The sequence below is a fragment of the Salmo trutta genome, chromosome 18, assembly GCF_901001165.1.
Source record: "Salmo trutta chromosome 18, fSalTru1.1, whole genome shotgun sequence".
NCBI classification, from domain to species: Eukaryota; Metazoa; Chordata; class Actinopteri; order Salmoniformes; family Salmonidae; genus Salmo; species Salmo trutta.
In genome coordinates this window covers 15,500,106-15,519,835 of record NC_042974.1, presented here as the reverse complement: position 1 = coordinate 15,519,835, position 19,730 = coordinate 15,500,106, and the positions used below count along the sequence as shown (strand labels likewise).

At 45.4% G+C, this 19,730-nt stretch overlaps 1 protein-coding gene across 6 annotated transcripts in view; it reads left to right on the top strand.

Moving 5' to 3' along the window:
• Positions 1–19,730, top strand: part of LOC115152880 (protein sidekick-2-like) — a 594,976-nt gene that overhangs the window by 521,693 nt on the left and 53,553 nt on the right. For all 6 annotated transcript variants that reach the window (XM_029697773.1, XM_029697775.1, XM_029697771.1 and 3 more), the window contains exons 11-27: positions 92–259; positions 893–995; positions 1,658–1,834; positions 2,696–2,832; positions 2,967–3,114; positions 6,781–6,921; positions 7,676–7,857; positions 8,658–8,773; positions 10,259–10,454; positions 11,082–11,180; positions 11,260–11,451; positions 15,260–15,381; positions 15,551–15,660; positions 16,250–16,400; positions 16,644–16,881; positions 19,155–19,270; positions 19,470–19,659. In XM_029697773.1, coding sequence (XP_029553633.1) covers positions 92–259; positions 893–995; positions 1,658–1,834; positions 2,696–2,832; positions 2,967–3,114; positions 6,781–6,921; positions 7,676–7,857; positions 8,658–8,773; positions 10,259–10,454; positions 11,082–11,180; positions 11,260–11,451; positions 15,260–15,381; positions 15,551–15,660; positions 16,250–16,400; positions 16,644–16,881; positions 19,155–19,270; positions 19,470–19,659 — 2,586 coding nt within the window. The remainder of the gene's footprint in view (positions 1–91; positions 260–892; positions 996–1,657; positions 1,835–2,695; positions 2,833–2,966; positions 3,115–6,780; positions 6,922–7,675; positions 7,858–8,657; positions 8,774–10,258; positions 10,455–11,081; positions 11,181–11,259; positions 11,452–15,259; positions 15,382–15,550; positions 15,661–16,249; positions 16,401–16,643; positions 16,882–19,154; positions 19,271–19,469; positions 19,660–19,730) is intronic.

The following is a 19,730-nucleotide window of genomic DNA, read 5'->3' as shown; positions in this document are numbered from 1 at the left end:
AACTTGAACTTTAAGAAATTACAGAAGACGTATTACTGTCCCCAGCAAACAAACTCTCTCTCTCTCTCGCTCTCTCTCTTTGTCCTTCCAGGTGAGCGTGTTCTGGCCAGTGGTTCTGTTCAGCTGCCCAGGTTCACCTTGCTGGAGTCAGGCAGCCTGCTCATCTCCCCATCCCACATATCAGACGCTGGCACCTACACCTGCATGGCCAGCAACTCCCGGGGCATAGATGAGGCTGCTGCTGACCTTGTGGTGTGGGGTGAGTGTGGTGTGTGTGTGTGTGTGTGTGTGTGTGGGGGGGGGGGGTCTAGTGCACTGTGTCGATCCTGGGGAGACTTGCCAAATCTTACACATTTCAATTATGTCACATAGTAGACTATTATCTGATTGGTCGAAGGACTTGATCCAAGGACAACGTGTGACTTGATCCAAGGACAACGTGTGACTTGATCCAAGGACAACGTGTGACTTGATCCAGGGACAACGTGTGACTTGATCCAGGGACAACGTGTGACTTGATCCAGGGACAACGTGTGACTTGATCCAGGGACAACGTGTGACTTGATCCAGGGACAACGTGTGACTTGATCCAGGGACAACGTGACACTTGATCCAGGGACAACGTGACACTTGATCCAGGGACAACGTGACACTTGATCCAGGGACAACGTGACACTTGATCCAGGGACAACGTGACACTTGATCCAGGGACAACGTGACACTTGTTCCAGGGACAACGTGACACTTGTTCCAGAGACAACATGTGACTTGATCCAGGGACAACATGTGACTTGATCCAGGGACAACGTGCCAAATCAGAATGTGCAGCACGCACTGCATCCTTCCATTTCTAGTGTGTGTGTGTTCATACACCCACTCTCTCTCCCTACAGCTCGCACCCGTATCAACACCCCCCCTCAGGACCAGAGTGTCATCAAAGGCACCAAGGCCACCGTGACCTGTGGAGTTACACACGACCCCAGTGTCACCGTCAGGTAGGAGACCACACACACACACCAAGCACTATGTGCACGCACGCACACACACACACACAGTACACTTTTATACACACACACAGTACACTTTTACACACACATACAGACACACTGCACACAGACACACACACACACACACACACACTTTCTCCAACCTTACATACAACAACACACACTAACATTGCACAATATGACAAGGTCACAGGGGCAGGTCACACCTGCTGTGCATGTCAAGAAGCAACTGTGTATTAAAGGCTCAATGCAGTCAAAAATGGGATTTTCCTGTCTTCTATATATTTTTTTCACACTATGAGGATGGAATGATACTGTGAAATTGGGAAATGTATGATTATGCCCTTTTAGTGTAAGAGCTGTTTGAAAAGGCCGCCTGAAATTTCAGTCTGTTTTGGTGGGATGGAGTTTTGGCAGTAAATTAGTTAATAGACCAATAAGAAAGAGTTCCAAACCTCTGCCAATTACAGCTAGTTTCAGTTTATCCCATCCTCACTCAGACCACTCCCAGACAGTCCTAGTAAAATTCTTGCTTGAGAAATTGCTATTTGATAAGAAGTATTTTTTTTTATTTTTGACCATTTTAGTTGAAAGTACTTAATAATTTGATATTTAGATAACAATGTCTGCATTGGACCTTTAAACTGTAGGTATGTGTGGGAGAAGGAGGGCTCGGTCATCAACGCCCAGTCTATCCCCCGTATCCGGCTGGACCCGGATGGTACCCTCCACATCTCCCAGACCTGGTCAGGTGACATCGGGACCTACACCTGTAGGGTTATGTCGGTAGGAGGCAACGACTCACGCAGCGCACACCTCCGAGTCAGGTAACACCATCGACATATCTCTCTCTCCCTCTTTATCATCCTCTTGTTTTCGCTGTCTCTCTTTCTTGTTCATCCTGTCTCTTTTTAACACACACAGAAAAATACCTTCAACATTTTCTAACTTTCTGACCTCTCGTTCTTTTGCCACCTCTTACTCATTGTCTTCTTGTAGCACAGCTCTCCTGTCCCACCTCTCCTGTCCCACCTCTCCTGTCCCACCTCTCCTGTCCCACCTCTCCTGTCCCACCTCTCCTGTCCCACCTCTCCTGTCTCACCTCTCCTGTCTCACCTCTCCTGTCTCACCTCTCTCCCCATTCTCAGCTCTCCTGTCTCATCTCTCTCTCCATTCTCTCCTATCCCACCTCTCCTGTCTCACCTCTCTCTCCCGTCCATCTCTCCTGTCTCATCTCTCTCCCTATTCTCACCTCTCCTGTCCCACCTCTCCTGTCTCACCTCTCTCCCCATTTTCACCCCTCCTGTCTCACCCCTCCTGTCTCACCTCTTCTGTCTCACCTCTCTCCCCATTCTCACCTCTCCTGTCTCAGCTCTTCTGTCACACATCTCATGTCTAATCTCTCCTATGTCACTTTTCCTGATTCACCCCTCCTGTCTCACCTCTCCTGTCTCACCTCTCTCCCCATTCTCACTTCTCCTGTCTCTCAACTGTCTCACCCCACTCCTGTCTGTCTCTCTCTTTTCTTCTCTACCCTGCTGTCCTAGTTTCCTATAATGATGGATTTTGAGTAAATCTTACCTCTAAGAATGTATTTTTAAAAACTCATCCAGTCATATCTCATCTTTCTGTCTGCCCATCTGTTTGACAACCTCTCTGACTATCTGTCTATCCCCCCCACCCCTCAGGCAGCTGCCCTATGCTCCAGAGAACCCTGTGGCCCTGCTAAGTTCCTCAGAAAAGAGGGCCATTAACCTGACCTGGGCCAAGCCGTTCGACGGGAACAGCCCCCTACTTCGCTACATCCTCGAGGTCTCTGAGAACAGTGAGTGATCTCAGGAGGACACAGGCAGATGGATAATGAGAAAGAATAAACCACTGTTAGTAGGAGGAATAGAATGAAGAGAAGGATTAGATCATCTGCAGGTTTGATATGTCTGTTCTCTCTTCCTGTGCTAGACGCTCCCTGGGCTATCCTCCTGGCCAACATAGAGCCTGAGTCGACAGCGGTGACCGTCAGTGGACTCATACCAGCACGCTCCTACCAGTTCCGCCTATGTGCCGTCAACGACGTGGGCAAGGGCCAGTTCAGCAAGGAGACTGACCGGTGAGAGAGAGAGCCCTCCCAGGATTCCTCTCTCCCCTCTAAAGCCCTTTATCCCCTGCCGTGCAATGATAACAGCCTACTCAGTCAACCATTGTGTGATCCCGTGCCAGTACACATTGTCCACGGTTTATGTGTGTGTGTGTGTGTGTGTGTTTGTGCGTGTGCGTGTTTATCTGCTGAAGGATTAGTAATTGAGCCGATGCAGCCAGACACACACCACCACTTCACTCACTCAGAGAGGGCTTTGGGGGTGTCCTGGGAGATTGTTGAGATCAGGTTGGCTTCACTAGCCTGAGTCACTTCTCATAAAGTAGTGTGCTCTGGCCAAAGGTAGTGCACTATGTAGTGAATAGGGGTTCATTTGGGACTCAATCCCTCCTCTTACACAGGCTAGCTCGTCAAGCCAGCTCAAATGTGAGCAGTTGGATCCCCAGCCATCTCCAGCTGAGAGGAGAGCCATAGGAGGCTCACGTCCTACAGCGCAGGGGTTCACACTGAGCGCTTTGTGCTTCCATTTGATCCTAAAGTGCCACAATTAATCTCAACTGCGCCTCGCTTTCTGAAAAGTCATATCTCTGTATGGGCTCTTTGGTTTTGAATTGATTGAATTGATTCAGCATCAGCTGACTGGTCCGCTGTGGTCTTTGGTATTAGCCTTTTCTCTCTCTGGCTAGGTACCTTATGTGTATCCATCAGTATGAAATTCATTAAGGCATAGTGATGGTTTTGTACACAGCTTAATTTGAAAATTTGAAATTTGAAAGTTTGTTCAAGTGCAGTCGCAAAAACCATCAAGCACTATGATGAAACTGGCTCTCATGAGGACCGCCACAGGAAACGAAGACCCATAGTTTTTTTGGTTTAAACCACCGTGTCTTTGTGAGATGCAGAGTAGGTAAATGGATGATCTCCACATGTGTGGTTCCCACCGTGTAGCATGGAGGAGGAAGTCTGATGGTGTGGGGGTGCTTTGTTCGTGACACTGTCAGTGATTAATTTAGAATTCAAGGCATACTTAACCAGCATGGCTACCACAGCATTCTGCAGCGATACACCATCCTATCTGGTTTGTGCTTAGTGGGTCTGTCATTTGTTTTTCAACAGAACAATGATCCAAAACACACCTCCAGGCTGTGTAAGGGCTATTTGACCAAGAAGGAGAGTGATAGAGTGCTGCATCAAATGACCTGTCCTCCACAGTCACCCGAACTCAACCCAATTGAGATGGTTTGGGATGAGTTGGACCGCACAGTGAAGGAAATGCAGCTCAGCATATGTGGGAACTCCTTCAGAACTTTTGGAAAAGCCTTCCAGCTGAAGCTGGTTGAGATAATGCCAAGTGTGTGCAAAGCTGTCATCAAGGCAAAGGGTAGCTACTTTGAAGAATCAAAAATATAAAATAGTTAGATTTTCTTTAAACACTTTTTTTGGTTACTACATAATTCCATATTTGTGACTGACCAGCTCAAATCGGTCTATGCCGCAACATTTGTGTTTACATTGGACAAAAGTAGAGACTCAGAGATACAAAATGGTATATCATACACTGCAATTGAGGAACAATGGGAAAGTAATTCTGCTTTGAAAGTTGATCAACTTGTAAACTCACTTTTGAGAAAAGTGCCTTTGAAAGTTTTGGTACCTACTGGAGCACTCTCCTTTGTGTACACTTAATGAGGATCTGAGGGCCCATGCCAAATCATTTGAGCCTCCTGAAGGGGAAGCATTGTCGTGCCCTCTTCACGACTGTGTCAGTGTGTTTGGATCATGCTAGATCATTAGTGATGTGGACAATTTGAAGCTCCCCTTCAGCCCTTATCGATGTGAAAGGGGGTGTGCTCTCCACTCTGTTTCCTGTAGTCCACAATCAGCACCTTTTGTATTGCTGATGTTGAGGGAGAAGTTGTTGTCCTGGCACCATACTGCCAGGTCTCTGACCTCCCTATAGGCTGTCTCATCGTCATCAGTGATCAGGCCTACCACCATTGTGTTGTCTGCAAACTTAATGATGGTGTTGGAGTCGTGTGCAGACATGCAATCATCTGTGAACAGGGAGTACAGGAGGGGACTAAGCACGCACCCCTGAGGGGCCTTCGTGTTGAGGGTCAGTGTGGTTGATGTGTTATTGCCTGCCGTCGTCACCTGGGGGCATCCCGTCAGGAAGTCCAGGATCCAGTTGCATAGAGAGGTGTTCAGTCCCAGGGTCCTTATCTTAGTGATGAGCTTGGAAGACGCTGTGTTGAACGCTGAGCTTTAGTCAATGAACAGCATTCTCACATAGGTCTTCCTTTTGTCCAAGTGGGAAAGGGTAGTGCAGAGTACAATTCAAAGCATTTCATGGCTACAGATGTGAGTGCTACGGGGCAATAGTCATTTAAACAGGTTACAGGTATTACAGACTGTGTCAGGGAGAGGTTGAAAATGTCAGTGAAGACACTTGACAGCTGGTCGGCTCATGCTCTGAGTTCGCTTCCTGGTAGTTCATCTGGCCTTGTAGCCCTGTGAATGTTAACCTGTTTAAAGGTCTTGCACACATTGTCTGTATTGATGCTTTGCCTGTTTAATGGTTCGTCGGAAGGCATAGCGGAGTTTCTTGTAAGAGTCTGGGTTAGTGTTCTTCACCTTGAAAGTGGCAGTTCTAGCCCTTAGCTCAGTGTGAATGTGCCTGTAATCCATGGCTTCTTGTTTGGATATGTACTGTGTGTAGGGTCACTGTCGGGCCAACGTCATCGATGCACTTATTAATGAGGCCGGTGACTGTGGACTGTGAACTACACAATGCCATCGAATGAGTCCTGGAACATATTCCAGTCTGTGCTAGCGAACAGTCCTGTACCTTAGCATCCACTTCATCAGATTACTTCCGTATTAAGCGCGTCACTGGTACTTCCTGTTAGAACGTTTGCTTGTAAGCAGGATTCAGGAGGATAGAGTTATGGTCAGATTTGCCAAATGGATGGCGAGGGAGAGCTTTCTATGTGTCTCTGTGTGTGGAGTAAAGGGGATCTAGAGTTTCAGTATATTATCCATGTCCTTTTTCAGACAAGTTTCAGAGAAACATAGGATATCACAGTTCTTCAGGTCCCATTGATAAGGTAGTCTCGAATGGAGCTCGTCCAGTTTGTTCTCCAATTATTGTACATTCGCCAATAGAACAGAGGATAGAGGCGGTTTATTTACTCGCCTCTGTAGTTTCGTCAGGGTGCCCGCACGTCGCCCTCTATATCGCCATCTCCTTCTCTTCTGAGTGTTGGGGATTAGGGCCTGGTCCAGGGTGAGCAGTGTGTCCTGGGCCGCCGACCCATTGAAGTAGAAATCTTCATCCAAATCAAGGTTAGTGATCACTGCTCTGATGTCCAGAAGTTCTTTTTGGCCATAGAAAACGACAGCGGAAACATTATGTAAAAAAAATATATAATAAGTTAAGATCAGCACAGAAAAACAAAAAACAGCCCGTAAAATGTCCGCTATACATTCCAGCGCCATTCTCATGACATTGTGTTGATTATTGAAAAGAGCAAGAGGTCATGAGACAGGTTATGGAAGAGAAAGAAGTGATAGAGCCTGTCTACAGATTAATCAACACGCTGCATTGTCTTCTCTTCTGACAGAAAAACAAACAACACTATCTTTCCAAACTTTCTCTGCTCTCTCTCCTCTCTGCAGTGTATCTCTACCAGAGGAACCTCCCAGTGCCCCTCCACAGAATGTGATCGCCAGCGGCCGCACCAACCAGTCCATCATGATCCAGTGGCAGCCCCCACCAGAGAGCCACCAGAACGGGGTTCTCAGGGGCTACAGCGTCCGGTGAGAACCATGGGATAACAGGATTGGTTGGCTGCTATAACCCTCCCTGGCTCTCTGAATCAAGGCCGAGAGTTATTATGCTACATGGAAGCACATAACATAAGAGCTCATGTTCAAAATGAAGTAAAACCACTAGCTGTGGTTCAATTTGAGAGAAAGAAGAATTTTAGGAGTTACTCTTGTAGCTCTGGCAGTTTATCAGTAAGGATACACTTAGTTTGCAGTAGGTTTGTAGCTGGTTGTGTCATGGTGTAGAATAAGTTGGCAGGCATTCTGTAGATATTCCAATCACTCTGTCATCGTCGTCATTTGCTCACTCTGGCGAGTGCTGTAGACTACTGCTCTGTCTCCCTCTACTGTAGATAGGATGTACTACAGCCCCTGGCCTTAACACACTCTGGCAGTGTGTCTCAGGGACCATAATACAAAAACACAAGAGTTGAATGTCTTGTTCTCCAACTAAGAATCAGTTTTTACTCAATTTTGTCGCCCTGGATGGCCTTGTAGCTACAATCTTCTCAGACTAGACTGTACTGTCTCTTCACCCTGGATGGCCTTGTAGTTACAATCGTCTCAGACTAGACTGTACTGTCTCTTCTCAGGTATTGTCTAACTGGTCTCCCGGTGGATTACCAGAGTAAGAACATATCCAAACCAGACCAGACTAACCTCTCCTCTTTCTCCTCTCTCTACACCCTCTCTCTCCCCTATCCCTCCCTCCTTCCCTCCCTTCTCCCCCCCCCCCTCCTCTCAGGTATCGTCTAACAGGTCTTCCGGTGGACTACCAGAGTAAGAACATCTCCAAACCAGACGTTACCAACATTCTCCTGGAGGACCTGATCATCTGGACCAACTATGAGATAGAGGTGGCAGCCTACAACAGGGCGGGGCTAGGAACCTTCAGCCACAAGGTCACTGAGTGGACGCTGCAGGGAGGTGAGTGATCCTGGATCCTCGCTGCTTATTTTCCCTTATGCTTGTCAGTCAGATGTTAGCTGGAATAGTCTCTGCTCATTTTCCCTGATGCTTTTCAGTCAGATGTGAGTTGGAATATTCTCTGCTCACTGGCCCTTATGCTTGTCAGTCAGATGTGAGCTGTAAAGGTCTCTGCTCATTGCTCATTATGCTTGTCAGTCAGATAAATACTTAGATGACATTGGAAGGAAATTGAATGGAAAGGATTTTACCTGTGGAGAAGTTACCTTTAAATACCTATTTCATGAGTTGACACATAAATTAACTTGTCAAGCATCATGCCCATTTGGAGGATATAAGAATGATGTTCAACAAGGATATTTTCTTGATACAGTTCATGTAGAAGGCAGCGCAGTCAGCACTGGACCAAAAACCTTGAGTTAGCATCCGTGCCAAATGCTATTGAAATTTTGCATAATAAATGTAATCCTTGCTCAATAGAGGTATGTGTTCCTGTTGAATTGTCTGTAAGGTCTGAGTAGTACATTACACTACCTTGGCCGTAGATTTCATGTTTGAGCCCGCAGCTGGAAACTGAGAGCAGTAAAGCCACAGTGTTGTAATATGTCCTGAGCCTCAAGATAGGAGAAGAAAAAAAGAGAGTGAAGATGTGAATATGGTGGCCCCTGCCCTGCAGAATCAATACCTAGCCAAGGCTGTCCATTCTGAAATGTGTTTCGTTTCGTTGTATCCTGTTCTCTCTGTCCGTCCCTCTCACCTCTCTCTCTCTCTCATCTCTCTTCTCCTCTTATCTTCCACAGTGCCGACTATAGCCCCCAGTAAAGTTCAGGTGGAGGCCGTCAACTCCACAACCATCCGTATCACCTGGGCTGCCCCTAACCCTCAGTTCATCAATGGGATCAACCAGGGATACAAGGTGAGGGACATCATAGACACCAGTCACCCTGTCACTAAGGGCAGTACTCTCTAATGGGTGATGACACCAGTCACCCTGTCACTAAGGGCAGTACCCTCTAATGGGTGATAGAACTATGGCTGCAAGGTTAGAGACACCAGTCACCCTGTCATTATGGGCAGTCTCAGAGACACTAGGCAGCCTGTCATTAGGGGCAGTACAATCGATTGACTGGATGATACGCTGGTACGCCTCATACTGTGTCACAAGGGGAAACTGATATGCCACTACCAAACATTGTGAAAGATGATTTCCGATTTGTTTCTTTGACCTTCATTTTTGGAGCATTTGGCCAGCTATCTATCTTGTGGCTAACTAGATCTGGAAGTCGTTTGTTCAATCTCTCTAGCTCACACTGCCAAGGAAGATGGTTTAAGAGTCAGCTGTCATTTAAATATGTACTTTATAGGCTTAGAATGAGATGTACAGAGAATGACTGCTTAGAATCAGCTGTACTAGAACTTGATTATATAGTCTGTGTGATGTGATGACACTATTTCTCTCAGAAGAGTTCATGAGAATGACTCTGGCCCCACTTATCAGGACATCTTAGCAGTCACTGTTAAACTCTCTCTGACTGCAGGGGCTGTCCTGAGAGAGAGGTTAGAGAGAGAGAGGTTAGAGAGAGAGAGGTTAGAGAGAGAGAGGTTAGAGAGAGAGAGGTTAGAGAGAGAGAGGTTAGAGAGAGAGAGAGGTTAGAGAGAGAGAGAGGTTAGAGAGAGAGAGAGGTTAGAGAGAGAGAGGTTAGAGAGAGAGAGAGGTTAGAGAGAGAGAGGTTAGAGAGAGAGGTTAGAGAGAGAGAGGTTAGAGAGAGAGAGGTTAGAGAGAGAGAGAGAGAGTCAATCAATCATCCATATATATTCCACATTCAGCTTACACACCCACATCACCGTGTGCCAACTCCACACTCTCTTTCCCAGAGGCAAACTCTACTCACAGCCTGGGCACCAATATAGAAATAGACCCAACAGATTTGCCAATGGTAGTAATCATCTAAACACCTAATTGGCCACTCTCTCATTCTGATGTGTATGCAATCCCTATACATTAGACCTGCTATACACCACAATTAAAAGCTCTCTTTTTCATCCTCTCTCTGTGGACTCATTCCAGCCCTGCCTTCCAGTGCTTACTCACTGGCAGAACACGTTGACACTGGCGCTAACTATTCATACGGCAGTTATGATGCCAAATGACACCCCAGAGCAGGTCACCAGCACAGAAGATTTGGTTTAAACAAAACATTTGAAAATTATTACACTTGGAGAGTAACAGTTCTATTTCTGGGGGAAATTGTGGACAAATACTGTTTTATTTGATATTTGGTGCTCTTTGGTTCCCATCCAAAATGTCAGGAAACCAGTCAGTCCTATTAGATGTTCTACCATTAAGTTTTTATTTCTAGTTTGATCTCTCCTTCTCTGTTCCCATTAACCATTCTGCTAGCTGTTGGCATGGGAGCCAGGTCAGGAAGAGGAGGTCACCATGGTTACAGTGAGACCTAACTTCCAGGACAGTGTGCATGTGGGCTACGTGACGGGGCTGAAGAAGTTCACAGAGTACTACAGCGCTGTGCTGTGTTTCACTACGCCGGGAGACGGCCCCCGCAGCCCCGCTAACGGCCTGAGGACACATGAAGACAGTGAGTTCAACATGCGCACACAAACACACACACTCACTGTTTAGTGGACATGGCCAATCATACTGAAACATGCCCACTGGGTCAAATGTATTGTTAATGCACAGTATCAGCCTAGTTCTACAGTCCTATTGAATACGTAGGCTACAATTAGGTTTTTGCACACATTCACATTTAATTGGGACACATTTTCTCAAGAGATAAAGGGTTGGCCATACTGTACTAGGCTTTTACTTGTAATTACACAATTTTCCAAGTAAAAGCCTCATTCTGCCTATTTTAGTAGCTGTAATGACTGTTCAACGGTCAATTTAAAAAAAAGCCTTATTTTAAAATGCATCTACAGAATGTAATTATGTATGCTATTGACATCCATGGGATCCATTGTGTTATAATTCTCATCATGATAATGGGGTGGCAGGGTAGCCTAGTGGTTAGAGCGTTGGACTAGTAACCAAAAGGTTGCAAGATTGAATCCCCGAGCTGACAAGGAAAAATTGTTCTGCCCCTGAACAAGGCAGTTAACCCACTGTTCCTAGGCTGTCATTGAAAATAAGAATTAGTTCTTAACTGGCTTGCCTAGTTAAATAAAGGTCAAATAAAAAATAACCACTGTGCCCTCCACTTTAGCTCCTGGGGCGGTGGGTGACCTGAGCTTCACAGAGATCCTCGACACGTCTCTCAAAGTGAGCTGGAGAGAACCTGAAGAGAAGAACGGAGTCCTCACAGGTACACCATGCAAAAGACATTGGGACCCGAACAAATAATATTGGATTGATTGATGAATTTGATTGATTCTCTGTTCCAGGGTACCGTATCTCATGGGAGGAGTTTAACCGCACCAACACACGGGTGACCCACTACCTCCCCAACGTGACCCTGGAGTACCGCGTCACGGGGCTGACCGCCCTCACCACCTACACCATTGAGGTGGCCGGCATGACCTCCAAGGGCCAGGGAAAACTGTCCTCCTCCACAATCTCTTCTGGAGTACCTCCAGGTCAGTACCGACACATGGCTCAGTCCCTGGTGTGTAGCTCCAGGTCAGTACCGGGACATGGCTCAGTCCCTGGTGTGTAGCTCCAGGTCAGTACCGGGACATGGCTCAGTCCCTGGTGTGTAGCTCCAGGTCAGTACCGGGACATGGCTCAGTCCCTGGTGTGTAGCTCCAGGTCAGTACCGGGACATGGCTCAGTCCCTGGTGTGTAGCTCCAGGTCAGTACCGGGACATGGCTCAGTCCCTGGTGTGTAGCTCCAGGTCAGTACCGGGACATGGCTCAGTCCCTGGTGTGTAGCTCCAGGTCAGTACCGATACATGGCTCAGTCCCTGGTGTGTAGCTCCAGGTCAGTACCGGGACATGGCTCAGTCCCTGGTGTGTAGCTCCAGGTCAGTACCGGGACATGGCTCAGTCCCTGGTGTGTAGCTCCAGGTCAGTACTGGGACATGGCTCAGTCCCTGGTGTGTAGCTCCAGGTCAGTAATGACACATGGCTCAAAAGTAAGAGCCCATCGAGACCATTTAGGATAATTCCAGTTTACAATTTCCTATTAAAACACGGTACAGTGTATTATAGAAATACAAGACCTCCAGTAAATTATTACTGCCCCTGCGGCTCCCCCAGACACTATACAGTATGTCTTTCAGAGCTGTCAAGTAAAACTACCCATTCTATCGAGGGTTACAGTTAGTACAGTATAGAGCTATGGTTATTTTTCCAGAATGGTGATTACTTCAACTCTTTTACTATAAAAAGATAGTCTATGGCTTTAGCTCTACGTCCCCACCCTAGAGATCTCACACTGTGCTTTTGTCTGTAAAACCAGTCATGATAATGATTTAAAGTATCCTAACTGTCCATTGAAAATCTCACCTTTAAAAGTTAATATTCTTTTCACTCATTCCCATATAATGTTGTTGATTCGTCCTATACTCGTATTTGTGGCCAAAGTATAACTTGGAGAAAAAAAACACTTCAAAAACCCCACCTCAAACTTGTATCTCAAACAGACCGTTTAAAAAATGCTTGCTATTTCCTCATAGAGGATGATGTCATCCTCCTGAAGAGAATGAGCTGGCCAATCAGTGGTCTACTCGCATTAATATGTTTTATGACTGGTATAAGCCCACACCATTCCATCACAGAAAAGCAGTTTTTTAACATACTCAATTACAATTGTTCAAGGAAAGCTATTTCACGCATATTGTAATTAATTATAGGTAATATTTCACAGAAATATGTAAACACTGGACAGTTATTTTATAGATGGACTACGTAGAAATCATTCAGCCATTTCCATGTTGCTAAAATTCTAATAAATCACCTAATTTCAATTTATGTGACAAAACAAGTGTAGAGAATCATTGTACCATCTAAACCTCTGTGAAATATATTTTCCATAACCAACATTTTCAGCTGTTTGAAGCTGATGTTTTAAACAAAAGTAAAAGACGCAACAACGAAACTTTAAAACAGGAAAGCATAGAAATAGTGCACATAGAACAGATCTACCTCTTTTTAAACTTGCTTTCAATGGGAATTACATACCTATAACTCACATTTCTATGTGGTTTTTCTCAGGTCGCTCAAAGTGACATATTTCAGCTTTAAATGTGATGCTTTTACTATTCCAGGTATATAGTCTACATGTGCCAATAGACCCACTACATCAAGTTGAAAATTTGGCCCCTTTCACTATATAGTACCATCCCAGGAGGTTGGTGGCACCTTAATTGGGGAGGAGGGGCTTGTGGTAATGACTTGAGCGGAATAAATGGAATGGTATCAAATACATCAAAGACATGGTTTCCAGGTGTTTGATGCCATTCCATTCACTCCGTTCCAGACATTATTATGAGTCATTCTCTCCTCAGCAGCCTCCACTGAGTACCCTAGGGCAGAGGTTCCCAAATGTTTTCACTCAGTAACTTACAGGTAACTGGCTGCCAGTAATTTACCGTAAAAACAACAGAAGTTTTTTTTTTTCCAGTGTAGGCTGCACTGTACGGTAACTTACAGGCAAATAACTGTACTTGTGTAGCAGCTTGTGATCCACAATCATTTGATCGTGAGTTACCTCGAACTAATCTTAGCTGTCCGTCGTAGTCCATGATGAAGATGTTCCTCTTCATGTGTCTGAGTCTGATGCTGGAACCGCACACTCTGCTGATTCCGGCTGCGTGTTGGTAGCTCCTCGAATACCACACTCACATACACACATACTTCAGCTTTTTCTCCAGCAGGATTTGCAGAGAATAAGCCATCCATATATGTAAAAAGTGAGATGAAATGCAATTGCTATTCATTTGGCTGTTTATTTTATCCCTATAAAGAATATGCCAACTTCATGATATTAATAATAACCATTTACATTAGGATATTGATATTTTCATAATGTAAATAAAAATACAATATCCAAATGTAAATGTTTATCATGAATTGGCATACTATGTATAGGGCTATCTCTATGTAAGAGCTTTTTACAAGATCCCCATCTCTACCTGCTAATCTAAAATGGTTTGTTTTATCTTATCTCAGAAATTCAAGTTGAGTGAAGTGAAACTTCCATGACAGCGAGATACTGCTACTCAACAGCATTGGCTCATCACCAGTGCAGTATCCATTTTAGACCACAAGGCTGCACTGTCACAAAGTAATAGATTTCCCTGTAGTCAACTTGAACCCATAAATTAAACTTTAACCCACAACTTTAACCCATAAGAGTCCAAGCCCTGTCTAAATCGGGGGAGGGGGGGGACAAAAACGGATAGCCCCCCCAAAAATCTAAAATAAGTTTTTTCTGAAGTGAGAGATATAAGAAAGATCAGGTAACATTTCTTATTGTTTTGTACACTTATTTAACCCCTTATTTTTGGCATTAAACAGTCTCCATATATACTGTACTTACATTCATTTTTTCAACTGGTACTGGGGGACCTTCAGATGAGTCTTGTGAGGCCTGTGGGCATGCTAGAGCAAAACAACAGACATGTGCATGTTCGTGAGAGTCACATATTAGTGTTCAGCCCAAACTGTTTGGACGCTACAGACAGAAGTTGGCAGATCGGCTGTACCGAATTCAGACGAGTCCCAAGACACTTGTGAGGGTCGTAGAGCAAAACGGAGAACACCATCATGTTCGTGGGAGTTTCATCTTTCTATAATAGTTTGTAGATCAAACCGTTCGGACGCTACAGAAGATTTTGTGAGAAGACTGATTTTCGGGATGTCTCATGGCCTGACAAACACCGCTATACCTCTGCAACCTTTCACCGCAGATGAGGAAGAGCAATGTGAATTGAGACGCATCCAATGCAAAACAAACAGATGTCTCTAGTTTAAACCATGGATTTTTATGGGGATTTCTGTATTATGCTAATTAATTCCAGAGGGGGCGTGGACATCGAACTTAGGGTTAATAGGACACCAGAGGACAGATATTAGAACTGAGATCCAAGCCTAAACAATGCTGTTGATACTTTTCATTCAGAAAGACTTATTGGAGAAGTACCTTAAATCTTTAGCATTTTAATGTAGTAGAAGCATAGTCCTGAATCAGTAAGGATTTAAAAGATGAAGAATGTAATGTAGAAAACCTCAAGTCAAAAACAACATTGCATTAGGCATAGAGACCACTGTATTAGGTTTTCTGTCGACTCATTACTTCAACTCTTCACTGTACTAAAGGCCCTGTCTGGCCCTTGATACCCTCTCTGTTCCTTCCTGTTCTCCCTGTATTATTCGCTCCTAATGATATGTGTTAAATCTCTCTGTCTCTGTCTCTCTCTCTGTCTCTCTGTCTCTGTGTAGAGCTGCCTGGTCCTCCCATCAACATGGCCATCTCCAACATTGGCCCTCGATCCATCACTCTCCAGTTCAAACCCGGCTACGATGGAAAGACCTCCATCTCTCGCTGGCAGGTAGAGGCCCAGGTAAGGTCTTCTCCCCAGAGAAAGTCTCTGGCTGCTCCCCTGATCTGTGACCAACATCGACTATGGTTTGAATCCCAAATGGCACCCTTTTCCTCATATACTGTACTACTTATAGTGTACCATTTGGGACGCACACTATATCATGTTGTTGTGTTGTTGTTGTGTGTAGGTCAGTGTGATAGGAGACAATGAGGACTGGATGATTGTTCACCAGCTGCCCAATGAGCCTGATGCCCGATCCCTGGAGGTGCCAGGACTAAACCCATACACATTTTACAGGTAGTGTAACTAACCCCTACACCCTCTATTGGTACCATACTTAACCATATACACCTTTTGCCCCTAACCTTTCTACAGGTACTGTACCTAACCTCTAACCTCTACCCCCTAACCTTTCTACAGGTAGTGTACCTAACCTCTAACCCCTAACCCTTCTACAGGTAGTGTACCTAGCCTCTACCCCCTAACCCTTCTACAGGTAGTGTACCTAACCTCTAAACTCTAACCTCTAACCCTTCTACAGGTAGTGTACCTAGCCTCTAACCCCTAACCCTTCTACAGGTAGTGTAGCTAACCTCTAACCCCTAACCCTTCTACAGGTAGTGTACCTAGGCTCTACCCCATAACCCTTCTACAGGTAGTGTACCTAACCTCTAAACTCTAACCTCTAACCCTTCTACAGGTAGTGTACCTAACCTCTAACACCTTATACAGACTCCTGGGCCCCATTAACTCAAAACGATACAGCTTCATGATCTCTGTTAGTCTAGTCTAGTTTAGATGTAATGAATAGAGCCGTGAGCCCTCTGGGCCCTATGGACCTCTCCTGTGATGACTTTGCTCTTGTTACTTCCCTCCCCCTCGGTAGGTTCCGTATGCGTCAGGTGAACATTGTGGGGACTAGTCCTCCCAGTCAGCCCTCCAGGAAGATCCAGACCTTGCAGGCCCGTCCAGATATGTTCCCCGCTAACGTCACACTGCGCACAGCCAGCGAGACCAGTCTGTGGCTCCGATGGGTGGTACGTGACGTCTCAACAGACTGACATTATGATGTGATGCTCTGGGTTCATCATCAAGCGATGATGACTGGCTGTTTCATTTATACTGATTATTGTGGATTTCTCTCTCCTTTCATTTCTGTCTCTCTTTCACCCTCTCCCTTTAAACCTCTCCATCTCTCTCCATCTCTCTCTCTCACCCTCTCTCTCTCTCCCTCCCTCTCTCGCCCTCTCCACCTCTACATCCACCTCTTACCCCCCCAGCCCCTACCAGAGTGGGAGTACAATGGGGACCCAGAGGTGGTGGGCTACCGGGTCTGGTACTCCCGCACAGGCTCCCAGGGCAGGGCGCTGACCCATGTGATCGCTGACCGGCTGGAGAGGGAGTTCACCATCGAGGACCTGGAGGAGTGGACAGAGTACGATGTCAGGGTTCAGGCTCTCAACGGCATCGGGGCCGGGCCCTGGAGCCAGCCTGTCAGAGGAAGGACCAGGGAGTCTGGTGAGATCACACTGCCTTTGTCCCAAATGGCACCTAATTCTCTATATAGTATAGTGCACTACTTTAGACCAGGGTCCATAGGGAATATGGTGCAATTTGGGATGCAGACTATTTGTATCCTGTAGATGCTGTTTTATCTGGTTAATATACTGTTCACATCTCAACAATTGGTGGAGTCTCACACACAGCACTGATGTTCAGTCTTTAATTTGGGGGCCTTTGACCTACACACTTCATTAATTTAGGACTTAAAATGCATGGCCTATGGCTACAGTACCAGCATTCTGATCTACAGTACCAGCATTCTGATCTACAGTACCAGCATTCTGATCTACAGTACCAGCATTCTGATCTACAGTACCAGCATTCTGATCTACAGTACCAGCATTCTGATCTACAGTACCAGCATTCTGATCTACAGTACCAACATTCTGATCTACAGAACCAGAATTCTGATCTACAGAACCAGTATTTTGATCTACTATATCAGTATTCTGATCTAAAGTACCAGAATTCTGATCTAAAGTACCAGGTTTTCAGTCACACACAACACTGTGTGCATGTTATATTCACCCATATGTGGGTTTGGCCCAGACCTCCTGCATATTAGCTCTTTAGCTATCCACGTGTATGGCATGGGGGCCAAGGTAGTTTTACTCTTTCTGCTTCATGGAGCCATATGAAACAGACATCAACCCGTCTGTCTGCCTTCACTTTCTCTCTCTCTCTTCGTTGGTGCAGTCACTGTGGTTACCAGACTTTAGGGAGTGGGGAGTAGAGGAGGAAATTGGGAACACATGGGCTACAATGTGGAATTCCTCTGTTTTTTCCTTTTTTCCACTCACTCCAGCAGCATCTTCAGAATCAGAATCAAAAGCTTTAACATCACATATAAACGCAGCAAAAAAAGAAACGTCCCTTTTTCAGGACCCTGTCTTTCAAAGATAATTAGTAAAAATCCAAATAACTTCACAGATCTCATTGTAAAGGGTTTAAACACTGTTTCCCATGCTTGTGCAATGAATCATAAACAATTAATGAACATGCACGTGTGGAACGGTCATTAAGACACTAACAGCTTACAGACGGTAGGCAATTAAGGTCACAGTTATGAAAACTTAGGACACTGAAGAGGCCTTTCTACTGACTCTGAAAAGCACCAAAAGAAAGACGCCCATGGCCCCTGCTCATCTGCATGGACGTGCCTTAGGCATGCTGCAAGGAGGCATGAGGACTGCAGATTTGGTCAGGGCAATAAATTGCAATGTCCGTACTGTGAGACGCCTAAGGCAGTGCTACAGGGAGACCGGACGGACAGCTGATCGTCCTCGCAGTGGCAGACCACGTGTAACAACACCTGCACAGGATCGGTATATCCAAACATAACACCTGCGGGACAGGTACAGGATGGCAACAGCAACTACCTGAGTTACACTAGGAATGCACAATCCCTCCATCAGTGCTCAGACTGTCTGCAATAGGCTGAGCACTGGCGCAGAGGACATTAAAGCCCCTTTGCCAAATTTAGTTCGGACATTTGGAACTGTTAGCAGGATAAAGTCCTGCGAACAAAGAGAGTACCCACCACATTTCTGAACAATAAAAATGGCCAAATAAAATGGTAGTAAAGCCAAAATGACTTTGTAAATAAAAGTATACCAGTGACTGAGCCTATGATTGACTAGAGAAGGCCAGCCAACCCTGGTACATAAATTGCAGTGGTGCTTAAGGTTTTTGCAGTTTGAAAAAAATCTCAATGCTCTATGTAAAGGTTGTCAATTGATCTCAAACACTGAGCGGAAGCATTCATATATAAAATATCACCATAGTCTAGTATAAGCATAAATGTAGCTGATACTAGCCTCCTTCCGGCTTCAAAAGAAAAACAGGCCTTATTCCTAAAATAAAATCCCAAATTCAGCTTCAGTTTTTTTGTACGTTGTTGAACATGCAATATAAAATAGAGGCTGTGATCAATTAATATTCCAAGATATTTATATGAGGTTAGAGTCTCAATCTCCTTGCCCTGACAGGTAGTAATAGGTGACAGGTTCAGAGGTCTATTTCTTGCTTTAGAAAACAACATTAGTTTAGTTTTGTCAGTAACGAGGATAAGCTTCAATTGACACAAGGTATGTTGAACAGTATAAAAAGCAGTTTGCAAGTTCTGGGAAGCTTTTGTGAGAGATGAGGCACAACAATAAATAACAGTATCATCAGCGTAAAATAACTGGATTTCGGTCTTAAGTTTTTTTTTGTTTTATTCCGTCCAGTCCCCTCCTGTGGCCCCACCAATGTGTCAGCCTTTGCCACAACCTCCAGCAGTATCCTGGTGCGCTGGTTTGAAGTACCAGAACCAGACCGGAATGGACTGATCTTGGGATACAAGGTGTGTGAGGTGCTTAGTCATCACCCTCGCCTCCAAGAGGGATATAATACTGTACACAAAAATAATTCCATTACTCACTCTCCCACTCTCTAATTCAATATCTTCCTTTTGCTCTTCTCTTCTCCCCTCTTCTCTTCTTCCCTCTCTTCTCCACTCTTCTCATCTATCCTCTATTTTCTTCTATTCTCTCCTCTTTCAGGTGTTGTTTAGAGAGAAGGACTCTGACTCGTCCCTCCAGTTGTGGACAGTGGAGGGGAATGCCAGCCACAGTGTCCAGCTGACTGGTCTGGGGAAATACGTCCTCTATGAGATCCAGGTCCTGGCCTTCACCCGCATCGGAGACGGCATGCCCAGCTCACCACTCATACTGGAGAGGACTCTGGACGACGGTATGCTCTGGGCTGCCTAATATAGGCCTGTCTAACTGTATACTACCTGTAGGGCCCTTAGCCATCAAGTA